This window comes from Aulonocara sp. 'chitande type north' Nkhata Bay, linkage group LG13 (genome assembly GCF_057382095.1).
Source record: "Aulonocara sp. 'chitande type north' Nkhata Bay isolate Kocher_YH1m ecotype deep benthic linkage group LG13, A_spYH_male_GT1.1, whole genome shotgun sequence".
NCBI classification, from domain to species: Eukaryota; Metazoa; Chordata; class Actinopteri; order Cichliformes; family Cichlidae; genus Aulonocara; species Aulonocara sp. 'chitande type north' Nkhata Bay.
In genome coordinates this window covers 26,457,783-26,475,404 of record NC_141356.1, presented here as the reverse complement: position 1 = coordinate 26,475,404, position 17,622 = coordinate 26,457,783, and the positions used below count along the sequence as shown (strand labels likewise).

The 17,622-nt window shown below is 41.1% G+C and overlaps 2 protein-coding genes across 2 annotated transcripts; both read left to right on the top strand.

Annotated features, from left to right (window-relative positions):
- The first annotated feature begins 176 nt into the window (after positions 1-176).
- On the top strand, positions 177-3,910 carry marveld1 (MARVEL domain containing 1). The gene has a single exon (XM_086259530.1). It carries the CDS (start codon positions 845-847, stop codon positions 1,328-1,330), a length of 486 nt encoding a protein of 161 aa, XP_086115656.1. The 5' UTR covers positions 177-844; the 3' UTR covers positions 1,331-3,910.
- A 4,196-nt stretch (positions 3,911-8,106) lies between these two features.
- Positions 8,107-14,221, top strand: LOC147316206 (phosphoglycerate mutase 1-like). The gene is made up of 4 exons (XM_086259526.1): positions 8,107-8,397; positions 10,195-10,469; positions 11,451-11,631; positions 13,018-14,221. The coding sequence occupies exons 1-4, from the start codon at positions 8,259-8,261 to the stop codon at positions 13,185-13,187; spliced, it is 765 nt and encodes a 254-aa protein (XP_086115652.1). The 5' UTR covers positions 8,107-8,258; the 3' UTR covers positions 13,188-14,221.
- The last annotated feature ends 3,401 nt before the right edge of the window (positions 14,222-17,622 follow it).

Genomic DNA, 17,622 nt, shown 5'->3' with positions numbered 1-17,622 from the left:
CAATGAGCCTGGCTGGCACGAGAAGCATCTGTCAATTATGCGAGAAAGAAGCAACATGTGATAATCCTGCGCCTTACACACGTAAACACAGTGACGCAGGGGGCTCATAAACACTGGTGCTGTACGAACAGACGGTGTATTATCATGGCATGTTAGAGCGGAAAGGCAAAGTGGAGAACAATGCCACATCTTGATAATAAAGAAGAAAAATAAGCGCTTCCCGCTGGTTACCTATTAAACAAGGGCTTGGCACAACGTAGTAGCCTATATTTTGATCTGGCAGATTTTAGACCGGATGCCCTTCCTGACGCAATCCCAAAGGGATGTGTGTCTCCTCCTGGAATCGAGGCATGGATTTTTCAGCCGAAAGAAACTAAAGTTTCTTGGCTCTAAAGTTGAAGCGTCGAGGTTTGATGTTTGTACATGCATGTTATACATTCCGTCACACTGGTATATAAAAAGGGGAACTACACGAGGAATCTAGCAGCGGATGGGTGAAGTGTTCGTTCAGTCCAGCAGAGGAGGAGCAGGCTTTGAATTACAGGCCACCCCCTATCCATCTCCCAGCCCCCCTACACAGATGCAACATTCAACGGAGGAAAAACGGAAAAGACGAAACACACAAGAAGGTTTATCATTTCAAAACTCCGGAGCTGTGGAAAGAACAGAGAGTTCCTTTTAACCCCACACTCACCCGCTTTTGTCCCACCAGAAGCCCGGCCCTCCAGGCCTTTTATTTTCACACTTTGCCCATCTTTTCCCCAGCTGTTTGCAGCTGGCAAAAAAGCACCCGCCCTGTTCGGGAAAAAGTGGACCGAGAGTGACCGGAGGAGGAGAGAGAACGATGCCACCCGAACCTCCCCAGCCGCAGGTGAGGGGGAACATCCTGAAGTTCCTCAGGAGTTTTATGGGAATTACGCGGATCCTGCAGATCGTGTTCGGAGCCTGCCTGTGGGTAACCATCGCCGCCAACAAATACGGGGGGTCTATCCACTTCGTGCTGTTCGTCGCTGTCTTCTTTTGGCTCCTCACCCTGGCCCTTTTCTTCCTCACCCTGCTGGACAAGCAGGACCTCGTGCCTTTGCTGGGAGGGGATCGCTGGTCGTGCACCAACCTGGCGCACGACGTGGTCGCCGCGGTGCTCTACCTGCCGGCCATTGGCGTCATGATCCACAATACCAATCGAAACTCATTCTGCAACTTGCCTCAGTACATGCATCCATGTCTGTACAAAGTCTACCTGACAGCCGCTGTGTTCGCCTGCTTCTGCTGGCTGGCTTACCTCCTGTCCGTTATTTTTGGAGCGTGCAGAAAGTGTCAAAGAGGGTGAAATGTTGAGCAGCGTGGAAGCTTAAGGGTGGTCATGGCAAGATGAGGAATAGTTAACGTCACTGTAATTTCACTCAGCGGTTACTCTAATCTCTGTTTTCTCCTGTCTCTTAACAATCCACGGTGGTGGTTAAACAGGATCGGCCACCGTTTTCTCGGTGTGTGTTTGATGGTTACTAACATGAAAGAGACCTGTTGGTATGGTGGCTAAGTGCCGTGTATTGTCTCCTTGTTAAGCTCAACAATAGCCTATGTAGTTATGAAGACTCTTATAATATTAATGTATGGACTTGTTATTGTGGCCTAGCAGTATATTTAGTGGTAACAGTGAAATGGCCTTAACATAGCCTACATTTTGCAGATTACTATTGATACTGGTTAACAGTCCACCTTGAACTTTTTTTTAAATAGAATTGCTACAGTTTTTTTAACAGGTGTTTATTTTCATTACCTTTTTAAATATATTTTTATGTGTACTTATTTTTTACTAAAAGGTTGGACTGAAAAATCCGTGTGTTTGTTTGTTTGTTTGTTTGTTTGTTTGTTTGTTTGTTCGTTTGTTTGTTTAAATCAGTGCCTTCTGTCCGAATGCTGTATACTCAACAACAAGGTGATAACAACAACTCCACAACACAGATGTGACTGGTGCTACAGTGTGTATGCTGAACAAAAACCTTTATCAACAGTTCATTGTGTAAAAATCCAAAGAGCAAAAAATAGGCTTTTATAATAAAGACTAGTCAGTCAGTGAGCTCTTTCTTTCATTGTGATCGTGTATCAGTGCTTTCAGATAAGTTGCTTCAGGACATTGTTTTAATTAAATCTGGAGACAAAACCGGACGAAGAGCACACACAGCACCAAGCCTTTTGTGGTCTTTTTTTTTCTTTTTAAATGAAACACATAATTAGAGCTGAACAGCAATGGAACTTCCTTTCAGGAGATTAAAGCGTCGGCCAATCAGCAGGGATCATTTACATGCTATGCCACAAAACCACATGAAAGACATCAAACCTTAGACCTATGTGCTTCTTGAAGTAAAATGACTCATTCGAAGGGGCGCAAACAAAATGCATGCGCTGTAGGATAGAGTTGTCTGGGAGTTATCCTACTTTGCAAAAGATGTCTGAGTGCGTGTGTTTAGTCTCGCGTGAACAATAATCTGGGAAGAGGCTTGTTCTTACCGGAACAGTCTGTTGGGGTTCTGGAGGTGGGCTAACATTCAGCCAATGAAAATAAAGCCCAGTGAGTTAGAAGATGATTTGATGTCTCATATATTCCAGTCAGCATACAGTTCCTAAAAACATGCTGCAGACAAGTTGCTTGAACAGCACCTAAAACTACATTCTGGCAACTTTTTGACCACCTTTATTCAAAAGAGGCTGATTTGTACTGATATGCTGCATCCTCATTGCTGATATGTAGTTAAAAAAACACAAACACACACTTTTCCTTTTTTGGACTTTACTTTTTTTTGCCTTGCATACTGGCAACAAACCATGATGAGTTTTTCTTGGAGAGGAGCGCAAGGATGAAATGTTGTATTGTTACCGCTCCAAATTTTAGCATCAAGTGCCAGAATAAAGGCAACAGCCATGCAGTTAATGGATTATAGATCAGCAGTACAATTGAATTATTATCTGAAAAAGAGCTGAAAAAAATGCTTTTGATTTTGGGAAACATCTGTGGCCAGAATTTCCGGAGTGAAAGGGTTAACATTAACCAGCTGGAGCATCAGGATATAAATCTAGTGCTTCTAAAGGAGGGAAGGAGCCCCCCTTCCACACACGCACACATGCACCCCTCCCTTCCCCCTCTGAGATCAGGAGTGTCGTCCTGTCCACGTGTCGGCGCCTGTGGGAAAGCACTGTTGTATACAACCAAATGGAGACGGCACATAACAGCCCACTTTAAACAAAGCAGTATCAAACCGAAGCCATGGTTTCGGTTTGATACTGAAAGTACCCACGGAGAGTCAGTTCAAGTTTTGGATGACTCACGGTGACGGTGGACGCTCACAGTTAAGGCCACAAAAGGAGTCTCCACATTTAAACCTTTAAATTTGACCACATTTACAGGCCCCTCGTTATTCACTGACCGCAGTTTAAAGATCTTGTGTTTTGTGAATGAGTTCATTGTGAGTTTATTTCATAAACATTACATCGATTGTGCAAACAATGAACCCATTTAATCACAGGTAGCGAGACTGGAAATTTACTGGTGTTGGTGCAACAAGGGCGAGGTTGTTGTTTTGGGTTGTTTTTTTTGTTTGCTACAAGGGGCGAAAAGAAAACCCAGACACATAGTACATATACAGTCAGACCATACCCTGGAGTGCCAACTGTGTGATATTTTTTCTGGCAAGTCGACCAAAGAGACGTTTCCTGTATGCCTGCATGCACTCTCCCACCCTTTTGCAAGCAACCAAGTTATAAAGAGTTACTCTGCCTCTCCTTGGAAGCATAGCACCCTGTTACAAACTGCAGCCGTGGACTGATGTCACAGAAAAACTTTATTGATCTAACAATGAGGCCAAAAATGGATAACAATGACATGACTATGTCTTATGGTTGTAATTAAATCACTGGTAAGAAAACCAAATCCAAGACTGTCTTGTTTTTTTGTTTAAAAACAAAACTTTATACTGCCAGACGTACAGTATTTAACAGGTTAGATGAACAGGAGGCTCAGTCTGGCTAAATTTAAAAGGAACAGCACACCGTTTGGAACTGTATCACCTCTCTTTGATTTTCATTTGGAGACATTTTCTTATTTTGAAAATTCCACACGTGCAGTGGAAGCAGTTTTGTTGCTTCCTGTCCACAAAAGCGGTGAGTAGAGCTGTTTCCTCTAATATGGGAGGAAACATATAATCATATGATGAGTGATTTTAAAAAATTGATTGAAATTCTGTCCCTGATGCCTTACATTGACATCTGGTCAGGATGATTATGGACAAGAGGAACCGAGAACATAAGAAGTGATCGAAATACCTTCTGTATAATTTTAAGACAGACTTGAAATAAACATGCATCCATCTTTTGAACATTTTGGGATTTATACATGCTCAGCATTATTCAAATGGAAATGTTCACATTTAAGAAACATTCACTTTAAAACCACATCCTTCTCTTTTTACTGAGCCTAGTCCTGATCTTCATCCCAGTAGATGATTTGGCAAAGCATTCTCACCAACCAGACCTGGTGGCCTATGACACTGTATTTTTTAGCAGTAAGAGCCAACTCCAAGACTGGAAGAGGTCCTCCGTGTTCCTAGACACCCAAATTCTTGGTGGGTAACTCCCATTGGAAGTGTTCTGTCCTACCCGTGTGTCCTATCAGTTTGTTTGGCTCTTTATTTCCTGTTGGCAGACATCGTGTCTCACTTGGGGAGGTTACGTGTACTCAGATGAAACATGAAAACACTGACAAAAGCACACAGCCGTGCCCTGTTAAGCACATTTTAATCGGCAAGTGCTGAGACGTACATTCCACCACTGCAGAGAGGGAAAGAGGGGCTGACAAACCAAATGGAGGCCAACTGAACAAGTGAATGAGCAGGGGGGGGGGGGAGATGTGCAAAAACGTCTTTGAGTTCCCAGCAAGAATCTGAGATTGACATTTCCTGTCTGTGTAAGGCATGAATCAGCACAGTGTTCTGGGCATGGAAGGTTTGTTTGCCAGTGATGTTTCAGTTTCTGGTTTCCTATGGTAACTGGGATTTCTTATTCTTATATCTGTTACAGCATTTTTTACCCAGACAATTTCTGAATGTTCGCAGTGTTCATGTGTTGTGCGAAGGGAATGTCAGCGAGTGGTGGGAAAGGATAATTGCTATTTATAGCCTTGAAAATACCACAGCTTCCCTCCTCAGTCTGCCAGTCCTTAGTCAAGATGTTGAGTGTGTTACAGAGTGAATGTGTCAGGAAAAAGGGGAGGGTGTGGTGAAGTTTTTTGCGTCACTGGGTGGATAAAATGGCAAATTTTCTGTCTGACATTTAATGATTCTTATTTCCAACTTACATTATTCACCCTTCATTCGTTCGTCATTAAAACTTAATGTCAAAGATGATTATTTTTCCTGTGCCCCAAAACTCTTTATGTGCTGTGTACACAGACGCACTCTGGGATGTAAAACAAACATTCCTTCCAAGCGTGGATCATGGAGTCCTTGTTAATAGCTCACATGGCTCTGAACTGTTTCCCAGCTCAAGTTTACCCAAGCACAGTCTTCACACAAAGAGATCCAAACACTTTTAGTTACATCACACTGCTGTTGTAAGGAAAAACAGCAAATAGCTCTTTCAACCCATATCCCCTCAATGTGTTTAAAACAAATGTGCCTGAGGACATGACACAAGAAAAAAAGAAATATTTGTTTTAATTTTAAACTTTAGATTGTCACACATTGACTTGTTTCTGATAGATTCAACTGCACCACAAATCTCTACATGTCTAAAATCTATGTGTAACGCACAACTTTTCACACACTGTTACAAATTCTTGCTATGATCCAGGCATCCTCTGCGACTGCAAGCAAGGACTAATTTTACCCACAAGGAGGCACAATTGGGACAAAGCATTCAAATGAGTATTTCTCATAGCTGTCCCATCCACAGCCACTGAGAGTCATGAGAGGGTTGCAGTGGGACAATGGATTGTTTGACTGTTGTCAATGGCAAAGGGGGTCCAGCCCTGCAGTAGCAAGGTGTAATTAATGAAGTGGCGAGTCAGTGTATTACTCTCATTTGTCCTTTTCAAGACTATTAAGAGACATTAAGAGAAATATTACAGATATGTACTATTTCTTGTTCATCAGTTGAACTACTTATTCTTCTACAAAAGATCCGTTTTCTTGAGTTCTCTTTACACTGAAGGTTTTTGATGATATCCATGTGGTTTTCATTGACTCATCAGAGGCTTGTTCCAGTAAATCAGCTTTCAGACACTGTTCACATGCACAAAAAATGCTGTTCCTCAATTTGCCCACTGAATACTTAGTAGTATTGCAGTATTGTAAAAGATAACGTCAGAACACACAAGTCCATATTTAGCAAAGAGGACCATTCTTGGGGCTGACTAGCTTCACTGGAAATTTCTAAGAAGTAATGCAAAGGCCATTTTGGATTAGTTTAGATCTAGAGCATGACCACAAGATTAAAAGTGACAAGACAACCAAAATACCAACATATGTTTATCACTCATAAAGACTTTGCTTTAAAAATGTAGCAAAATATCTGTCAAAAGTAGGATGTAACAGTGGATGAAGGGGAAAGGTCCCATTTACTGATTCAAGTCTAACAATTCTAGTTGTAACATATGGTTGTAATGAAATGAAGAGGAGAAACATTGATGCAGCAATGTGTTAAATAAAACTTGAAAGAACCAGTGACTGCTGAGTGTCACTGATTTCTCAACTTGGCTCAACATCCAACTCTTGGCACCCAAGACTCCAGACATGATAAGGAACTCTTTGAAACACCGTCACAAATGGCTGGTTATCAGGATTTGCACAAAAGCGGAGTATACGACTATAAATATACTGTGTTTCGTCAGGTTTGCAGTGAAACATTTGATATTAAATCTGAAGCTGGACAAAAGTGAAGTTTCTTCACTGGACGTTTAGGCTTGCCAGATAAGTCAGACATTACTTAGATTCTGATTTTATTTGTTATTCATGAGATTTTATTCAGTATGTCACACAACCCGTCTCTCATATCAGCTCCTTTTTGTTGTTTTATTTTGCTCTTTTCTTACAAACGCGGTTACTTAACCTTTTAGTTCTTAAGAATCTCTCTATAAATACACAACTGCTACATTTCAGTGTCACGGGGGTGATCCTGGTCATTTCCCCATTAAAGGGAACTGTTAAGCTTTTCTTTATGGTGGCTGTGGCTACAATGTAGCTTGCCATCACCAGTGTGTGAATGGGTGGATGACTGGATGTGTGAAGCGCTTTGGGGTCCTTAGGGACTAGTAAAGCACTATATAAATACAGGCCATTTACCATTTCTTTATTTCCTATCATGAAAAATTATACCAATTACTGAAGTGGGTGTTCATATTACAGATGAACAAATAATAAAGTCATCATATATACAAATAATCTCTGTAATCTCTGCTGGAAAATAAGAGGGGCTGTTAATAATTTGGTTGCCAGGCACTCAGAAGCATAGCATCTCTATCCAACTGCTGTTCAAACTTTCTGTTTGTGAAATGCAACCAATGAGAAGACAGCTCAACAAATTATGCAATACTTCTAATAGAGTAAATATGAAACGGGTATTGATAGCAATAGATTTTAAATGTATAGCCATTTCAGTAAGCAGTAGCAACAGTTAAATGTTTTATAGGCAAAGCACAAACAGGTAAAATAGAGATGCAACCAGATTATTGCAAATGCAAATGTCCATTAGAGAATTAACTTCTTTGCCTTTCTTACATGCTGCTTTCTTACACTATACCCATAAAATATAATATAAATATATTCATATTTCAAATATAAAATATGTTTTGTAAAGTATTAACTAATCGCCAGATAGATAGATAGATAGATAGATAGATAGATAGATAGATAGATAGATAGATAGATAGATAGATAGATAGATACTATTGAAAAGACAAACAGCCTAAAGAAAATCAATAGAGTACAATGTACAACATAAAGGTCGGAGATTCTCCACCGTTCACTCCCACCTCGCCCATTGGTTGATAAACATCATTCTGCTGAGCCTCATTGGTTCTGAAAACCAGGAAGTGGGGGAGTAGCCAATCCAAGGGATAAAACGGTTTGACAGCAGCAAGTGGAGTCGTCTATGTCTCTGGAGTTGGGGGGTATAGATTCGGCATCCTCAGCATCCTTCAAAAAAATACTTAAACTAACTAGTTTTCATTGACTGAAGCAATCGGCTGAGACATATCTGTATCACTCATGGCAGCCTACAAATTAGTGCTGATTCGTCACGGAGAGAGCAACTGGAACCAGGAGAATCGCTTCTGTGGGTGGTTTGATGCAGATCTGAGCGAAACAGGTGAAAAGGAGGCGAAGAGGGGAGGACAGGCCCTAAAAGGTGAGGACGAACCGATGTGAAGTCTTCCTTCATTCCGTATGGTATCGCGCTCTCGGCAACTAGCAATTGCATAACCGCATACTCTGAGCGCATCGGGTCATATACCGCCCCCTGACCGTGTGCAGACGTGCTGAGGCGATGCTTTTATGTGGCTGCATTGCAACAGAAATAAAGGCCTGCAGAGCAGAGAGGGGAAAAAAACCTTCAAAGTAGGGCTGCTCAATTAATCGAATTTTAATCACGATTACGATCTGGGCTTTCAACGATCATTAAAAATGACTGAGCCGATTATTAGCCCCTCCCTCATTTATCCGCGACACCTTAAAGGCCGGTCCGTGAAAATATTGTCGGGCATAAACCGGTCCGTGGCGCAAAAAAGGTTGGAGACCGCTGATTAAGAGGACCCGAGGGAAGCTCGGAAAGCTAAGCAGAAGTTATTTGGAGAGTGACTGCCGTTGGTTGAAAAGAGAGTTTAAAAAAAAAACTTCAGTGGTGTTGCACACTATTTTATATTATTTTTTAAAGTCATTGTTAACCCTTTAAAGCCGGTCAGAGCAGCACGCTCCGTTTTGCGTAACTATTTTTAAATCCCCGTAGAACCTGAACCGTGTAAGCTAGCGCAATAATTTGTTTTGCATATGAAACCGGAGGAGTTGTACTTACATCTTATGCCATCAGCTTGTCCTCGGTCACGGTTTCGTTCCACATATAGCTTTGCGAAAATTGCATAAAAAGCGCTTGCAGGAACAAAAACATAATATTCCAGAAACACGCTTTGCCGTTCCTATCAGCTGTTCGTAACACTTCCCACAGTGAAATGATGCACCTGCTGTTTTCTTTGCAAATTTGCATCATAGGATTGTTTTTTGTTTTTCCTGCAGTATATAAAAATTGCTGTATCTCCAAAATAAAACTATGAAGACACTCAAAATAAATTTCCTGTGGTGGGAAACTATTTTTTGCAACTTTATTGTATTTAAAGTTTTGAGGGATAAACCTCTTAAATTTCTCCAAGTAGAAATATATGTAAACAAAACAAAAGCGATTTTCAATTTTTTTTGTAGTTTATTGCACTTTTTTGCAATTTATGTAATTACTATGGACTTAATGCATACATATTATTAAAATATGGGCTATAACAGTTGTATTGATGTATAGCAACTTGAAATGCTCCCACAAATGGCACTACAGCATGTAAAAAAATAATATAAGTTCTGGTGGACTTGGTTCTATAGTAGGTCTTAAAGGGTTAAATAAATATCGTCAAATAATCGTGATCTCAATTTCAGTGAAAATAATCGTGATTATCATTTTTGCCATAATCGAGCAGCCCTACTTCAAAGTAATGTATTTAGTTAAATGTTCATGCAGCTGGCTCTTTCACCCAGCTTCAATCAGAAGACCTAATTTTTTACGGCTCAATAATAGCTAGACTTCTGAGCCCCAACCAAAATAGTCAAGTCATTTTTCCGTGCAGTCATACCAAACAGCGGTCATTGTGTTATAATTAGATGCTTTTCATTGTTATATGCACCATACCTTCTATTATAAGGTTGAGGTTTTTGACTGCAGAGGCATATTGGAGACATCATCTTGAGCTCTGAGCAATCCTAAATGTAATTTCTGCAAGGCCTGAGATACAGGCTTATCTCTCTCTATACCATCATTGGCATTATTCCAGGTGTTATTCATAAACAGCAGAGTGAAGAAATGTAATAACTACACAACTATGCAAGAAATATATATTTTACCAGACAAAAAAACCCTGCAGTGTCTCACACTCTATGAATCTCACAGATGCTAGCTTTGAGTTTGACATTTGCTACACCTCCGTGCTGAAGCGAGCCATCAGGACACTGTGGCTGGTTTTGGACAGCATTGACCAGATGTGGGTGCCTGTTCATCGGACATGGCGGCTCAACGAGCGTCACTACGGAGGCCTGACGGGGCTAAATAAGGCAGAGACTGCTGCCAAGCACGGAGAGGCTCAGGTGAAGGTCTGGAGGCGCTCATTTGATATCCCACCTCCTCCCATGGGTCCAGACCACGACTACTATACTATCATCAGCAAGGTAAGATATCATATTGGCAGTGCATGAACACAATCAATGAACTTTGCTGACGTCCGAGAGAAACAATGGTTTTGTACATATTGACTTTCTTAATCAAGTATCTCCAAACAAACGTAACAAAAATGAGCCACGACTTGAACATATCTCTGAATCCAGGCCTAACCAGCTTTATGAGAGAAATCAGCAGAAATGGCACGAGTGTTTAGAGAGAAAATAGTGGATTTAACATCATGTGTCTCAATCTTTTTATCTCCAGCATACTTAGCTTAAATACCACAACAGTGCATAAATCAAGCATGGCCACCACAGAGACGTAGTAGGTTACTATTTGCCAGTAGGAGCCTTAATGCTATTGCCTAATACTAAGTTCAGTGTGAGTTAATGTATGACTGAAAGAGTTCTTCTGCATTCAGGTTCAAAGTTCAAGTCAAGGTAGAAACAAATTTCTCATGTCTTCCTTTCTATTTTTGAAATGTGTAACGTCGGGTTGCGTTTAGTGGTTGAGAGGAGGCGGCAAAACACCTAGCAGGGTAGCCAAAAGAATACACACTCACGCTGGCGTTGGGGATTCCACAGTGTGTTCTTTAATATACCTTCTCTTCATCAACCATATAAGCCCGGTTGAACGGCTGCAGCTTAACAAACATAGCGCACAGTGTTCGTACAACCCATAACGTTGCAAACAAAGGTGTCTGGAGAGGTAAAACATAAAATCCGTCCCTCCTCATGTACTAGCGTGCAAGCACATGTCCACACCATCACAGAGAGAGAGAGCAGAGAGACCAGTGGCACACACTGATGACACCATCAACCCTCGACTTGGGTGTCTCAAAGGGACACCACACCATAGTGGCTGTTACAAATGTAATATATAAAAAAAACCGTGGGTTTTTTGGGTGGGGGGTAAAATAAAGCTTAAGATGCTATCTCAGTTTTTTGTTCTGTTATTTAGTTTGTACAATGAAGTTGTTATGTTTGCAGGATCGTCGTTATGCAGACCTGACTGACGACCAGCTTCCTTCCTGTGAGAGCCTTAAGGACACCATTGCACGGGCGCTGCCCTTCTGGAACGAGGAGATCGCCCCTCAGATCAAGCAGGGAAAGCGGGTGCTGATCGCCGCCCATGGTAACAGTCTGAGAGGGATCGTCAAGCACTTGGAGGGTGAGTAACACTAAAGCTTCACTTAGCCTTCTGCGAGAAATCTACATTCTCTGGTTACATCCTAACTGGTGATGTAACCAGAAACTCCTTTTATCCCTACACCACAACCTTTCAAGCAATTCACGTCGTAGTATGCTTGCAGTTACATTGTAGTTACATTTCTCAGGAGGTCATGTAGAAGGTTGCAGCGCAGTGTTAAAATGGGGTTCTGGTTATAGTGTAAGTTACGGCGGAAATCTGATGCAAAAGTATGAGTCACATGGAAATGTTTTAAAATTCAGAATTTGACTTGGTAGGTTCACAAATATATATTCATGCTTTAATGTTCAAAAAACACATTATTTTCTCATACTGTTCACTGCTTAATCACCTCTACTTTATATGTTATGTTTATGTATTTGCTTGAAACTAGCGACTGAGCCCAGAAACACATCAAGAAAGTGTTTACTGAAACATAAGTAAACATAAGTCTTTTTTGTAAGCATAGGGGCACCCCCCCCCCCCCCCCCTCATCCTTCAGAAGAATGCACGTTTAACCCTTTATTGACCAAGATTCATACAAAATGTTTCTTAGGAACAGTTGAATTCTCTATCTAGCCCAACTGCTTGAGAGGAAAGGTGATGTGAAGTTCACATGGTAAACTCCAGGTGGAGCTGTTTCTTCTTTTTTGTTTGTTTGTGCTCAGACAGCATAGCCTTGTGAATCCATTATGATACCATAAATATCCCCGTAAAGCTTGTCTTTTCTTCTTTCCACAATCATTTGAATTTTGTCTTTAGCATAAACAGTTATGCAGTTACAGTCATTTTAAAGTTAAGGTACTTCTGCATTAGCTTTACATTTTCAGCACAGACGCCATCCCTGTTATTTAGACTGTCTCTGCACTTCATTTTAGCTCCTTTCCTCCCCATGTACCTTTGATGATGAGTGTTGACACTTCACTATATATCAGTTAAGATGTGCTTTGACAATCTTTACAATAGGTTAGGGTTTTTTCCAGCCCTGGTAGGCCATATCGGTAGAGAGCACCCTCACGAACCTATTCTATTTTGTTCTGTAGGATGGCTTTAAATATGAAAGAAAAGAAAAGCAAATTAAGGGTCCCCCCTAGGCATCAAGGGTGAAGAAGTTAAGGCCCCCCTTCCAAACAAAAGGGTGTTCCACTTGGCTAGTTGGTTATTATAAGCTCCTAAGGACCGAAAGATAAAATAAACAGACATTAATGAGGGAATATAGCTATAGCTAAAAGCCTAGGCTAGAGGAAAAAAACAAAACAAAACAGGATATGGTTATACAGAGAACTGGGGAGTACCCTGTAGTCAATCACTCTGTCAGCAATTGCAGTAATTCTGTACAAAATGACATTTTGTCTGTTCTTTTTGTAGGAATGTCAGATGAAGACATCATGGAGCTGAACCTGCCAACAGGGATCCCTATCCTTTATGAGCTCGACAAAAACCTGAAGCCAGTGAAGCCAATGCAATTCCTTGGAGACGAGGAGACTGTACGCAAAGCCATGGAGGCCGTTGCTGCTCAGGGAAAGGCCAAGAAGTGAAAAACACCATGAAAGCTCCCTTTGTGTTCGATGGAACAGGTTGTCCCTAACAGCTGGCTTTAGATTAGTGTTTCCTCTAAATTCTGATTTATTTTTAGTTGTAATATGTGATGAATATACTGTAGTTTGCTGTCTGTTTGTACAGTACAGGGGAGCAGTAGACAGTAAATGACTGATAAACATTAGAGCCATGGAGCGCATGACTTTCAAGAGATTGTAAATATTTTTGCCTAATTATTACATTATAATCTTATATTCTAACCTTTACAGTGCAAGTATTGAAAGAGAATTAGCAATGCCGTCAAAAAAGACAATAACTAGAATATGTAATTTATGTCCTTTTTCACTAATGACAGAATTATAACACTTTGTTTTTGTTGTTACATGAAACAGGTCTTTGGTTGTGACATCGTTAAGCAAATGGCTGTGATATCTGAATGCCTTTAAATAGTAAAAAAGCAGAGGAAAGACTAAAATCCACGTATCCATTTTATGCTGCAGGCAATTCCAAGGTTAGCAATACTATTTACATGAAGAGATGAGGTCTCGGTTTGCCTCACATACAATACTGCTACTTTATTTTGGTGAGAGACTAGCAGCGGTTAAGAAATTATACCTGTTTAGATGGCATTGTTATTTCTCTGGGTGACCTAGGATACTGGGATATTGTGGGGTATTATAAATTAATTTAAAATATAGATTTTTTACATAAATAGTACCACCAAAGTGTACAGAAGTTATTTTCTAAGTCATTAATTTCATGCTTTTCACTAATAACAGGATGTAATGTTACAATCTCTTGAGAGCAGGATGGGATGATAAGGAAAGGCTAACAGTCCTTTTCTCTTATTTTGCTTGTCTATGATTGAAATATATGCTGTCTCCTATGTTGTTGCTGTCTGTGTTATTTGTTGACATTTTGAATGGGGCTATGCTGTGTGTTTTGCACCGTACATGTGATCAATCCACTGTTTAGACAATGATATTGTGACAAATGAATCATAGGAATAAAGATAAAAGGTCTACATTTATCATTGCACTTGTTAATGTGTTTCTTTCTCCTCATCCTATTCCATCAGCTGACCTTGCAGCTGATTTTAGACCAGCTAAAAATGTGTGAAGTGGTACAAGCAGTTATTAGTTTTTGGGGGGAATTACTTTTTCACACAGTGACAGGTAGGTCTGGGTGGCTTTTTCCCCTTAATAATTGAATTTAGATCTGCGTTTTGTATTTACTTGGGTTATCTTTGTCTAATATTAAAATGTGTTTAATTATGTGTTTGGTATGTAAATGTAACAAATATCCAAAAGTAAAATGAATGAAGCATGAAATCTTGGTGGTGGTCAAACCACAGTTTTGACTAAATTCATGAAGGAGAGGGTATTTTTTTTTGTCCCAGGGGCATATTGTATTTGCAAGACATTTTCCAGAATTAACCATTTCTCATGACGACCTCGAAAAAAATGAAAAATTACAATGTGGGTTCTAATAGATGGATTCAGCTCTATTTCTGGAGAAACTGATCAGGAAGGCTGGCTCTGTGGTCGGCATGAAGCTGGACACTCTGGTGACAGTGGCAGAGAAAAGGACATTAAAGAAACTGCTGGACATTATGAACAATGCTGGGCATCCTCTGCACACGGCCATTAACAACCAGAAGAGTCTGTTCAGTGACAGGTTGCTTCTCCCCAAGACAAGAACTAACAGACTTAAAAACTCCTTTGTCCCACACGCCATCAGACTGTTTAACTCCTCTCTGGAGGGGAGAGGGAGGGGAAACAGGAAACAGGAGGACAAAGGAGGGGGGAACAACTAAGCTGTAGTGCCTCTTCACCTCACTGTACAATACCTTGTGCAATACTTTTTGTAAATAGTCAACAGTGCAATAGACTCAATACTTGAAATGTGCAATTCACTTGTATTTTTATTTTTTATTCCTATTTATTCTATTTATCCCCTTTGTATATTTTATTTATATTTGTCTCTGTATTTATATGTGTGTGTGTGTGTGTGTGTGTGTGTGTGTGTGTGTGTGTGTGTGTGTGTGTGTGTGTGTGTATGTATGTATGTATGTATGTATGTGTATATATATACATACAGTGGGGCAAAAAAGTATTTAGTCAGCCACCGATTGTGCAAGTTCCCCCACCTAAATTGATGACAGAGGTCAGTAATTTGCACCAGAGGTACACTTCAACTGTGAGAGACAGAATGTGAAAAAAAAAAAAATCCATGAATTCACATGGTAGGATTTGTAAAGAATTTATTCGTAAATCAGGGTGGAAAATAAGTATTTGGTCAATAACAAAAATACAACTCAATACTTTGTAACATAACCTTTGTTGGCAATAACAGAGGTCAAACGTTTACTATAGGTCTTTACCAGGTTTGCACACACAGTAGCTGGTATTTTGGCCCATTCCTCCATGCAGATCTTCTCGAGAGCAGTGATGTTTTGGGGCTGTCGCCGAGCAACACGGACTTTCAACTCCCGCCACAGATTTTCTATGGGGTTGAGGTCTGGAGACTGGCTAGGCCACTCCAGGACTTTCAAATGCTTCTTACGGAGCCACTCCTTTGTTGCCCGGGCGGTGTGTTTTGGATCATTGTCATGTTGGAAGACCCAGCCTCGTTTCATCTTCAAAGTTCTCACTGATGGAAGGAGGTTTTGGCTCAAAATCTCACGATACATGGCCCCATTCATTCTGTCCTTAACACGGATCAGTCGTCCTGTCCCCTTGGCAGAAAAACAGCCCCATAGCATGATGTTTCCACCCCCATGCTTCACAGTAGGTATGGTGTTCTTGGGATGCAACTCAGTATTCTTCTTCCTCCAAACACGACGAGTTGAGTTTATACCAAAAAGTTCTACTTTGGTTTCATCTGACCACATGACATTCTCCCAATCCTCTGCTGTATCATCCATGTGCTCTCTGGCAAACTTCAGACGGGCCTGGACATGCACTGGCTTCAGCAGCGGAACACGTCTGGCACTGCGGGATTTGATTCCCTGCCGTTGTAGTGTGTTATTGATGGTGACCTTTGTTACTTTGGTCCCAGCTCTCTGCAGGTCATTCACCAGGTCCCCCCGTGTGGTTCTGGGATCTTTGCTCACCGTTCTCATGATCATTTTGACCCCACGGGATGAGATCTTGCGTGGAGCCCCAGATCGAGGGAGATTATCAGTGGTCTTGTATGTCTTCCATTTTCTGATGATTGCTCCCACAGTTGATTTTTTCACACCAAGCTGCTTGCCTATTGTAGATTCACTCTTCCCAGTCTGGTGCAGGTCTACAATACTTTTCCTGGTGTCCTTCGAAAGCTCTTTGGTCTTGGCCATGGCGGAGTTTGGAGTCTGACTGTTTGATCAAATCAAATCAAATCACTTTTTATTGTCACATCACATGTGCAGGCACACTGGCACAGCACATGCGAGTGAAATTCTTGTGTGCGAGCCCCACAAGCAACAGAGATGTGCAAACACAACAACACAAACGAGCAAAATACAAGAATGGCCAACCTGAAACTAATAAATATATGTACAATATATAATAGTGTATGCATTTCTGGATGTGTATACTAAATATTTTCCTACGTGTGTGTGTGTGTGTGTGTGTGTGTGTGTGTGTGTGTGTGTGTGTGTGTGTGTGTGTGTGTATACACATTTTTACAAATTAAATAGTAAAAAAATAAAATAAAATAATAATAATAATAATAATAATAATAATAATAATAAAATATATAAAATATACAGAGTTGAATATGTGCAAAACAAGTGGCATTTATATACAGTGTGGAGTGCATAATGTTGAAGTTCCAGTAGTGAAGCTGAGGTGTCTATGACGTGTTCAGCAGTCTGATGGCCTGATGGAAGAAGCTGTCTCTCAGTCTGCTGGTACGGGACCGGATGCTGCAGAACCTCCTTCCTGATGGAAGCAGTCTGAACAGTTTATGGCTGGGGTGACTGGAGTCCTTGATGATCCTCCCCGCTTTCCTCAGGCACCGCTTCCTGTAGATGTCTTGGAGGGAGGGAAGCTCACCTCCAATTATCCGTTCAGAGCACCGCACTACTCGCTGGAGAGCTTTGCAGTTGTAGGCGGTGCTGTTGCCATACCAGGTGGTGATGCATCCAGTGAGGATGCTCTCAATGGCACAGCGATAGAAGGTCCTGAGGATGCGGGGGCTCATGCCGAATCTTTTCAGTCTCCTGAGAAAGAAGAGGCGCTGCTGCGCCTTCTTCACTGTTTTGTTTGTGTGTACTGACCACGTAAGATCCTCAGCCAGATGTACACCAAGGAACCGGAAGCTGCTCACTCTCTCCACAGCAGCGCCGTTGATGGTGATGGAGGTGTGTGCTTCTCTGCACCTCCGGAAGTCCACTATCAACTCCTTTGTCTTTGCGACGTTGAGGGTGAGATGGTTGTCTTGACACCA

Coding starts and splice junctions, on each gene's coding strand:
- marveld1 (XM_086259530.1), top strand. CDS start 845: ATGCCACCCGAACCTCCCCAGCCGCAGGTGAGGGGGAACATCCTGAAG.
- LOC147316206 (XM_086259526.1), top strand. CDS start 8,259: ATGGCAGCCTACAAATTAGTGCTGATTCGTCACGGAGAGAGCAACTGG. Junction 8,398..10,194: donor GGGAGGACAGGCCCTAAAAG/GTGAGGACGAAC, acceptor TGAATCTCACAG/ATGCTAGCTTTGAGTTTGAC. Junction 10,470..11,450: donor ACTATACTATCATCAGCAAG/GTAAGATATCAT, acceptor TTATGTTTGCAG/GATCGTCGTTATGCAGACCT.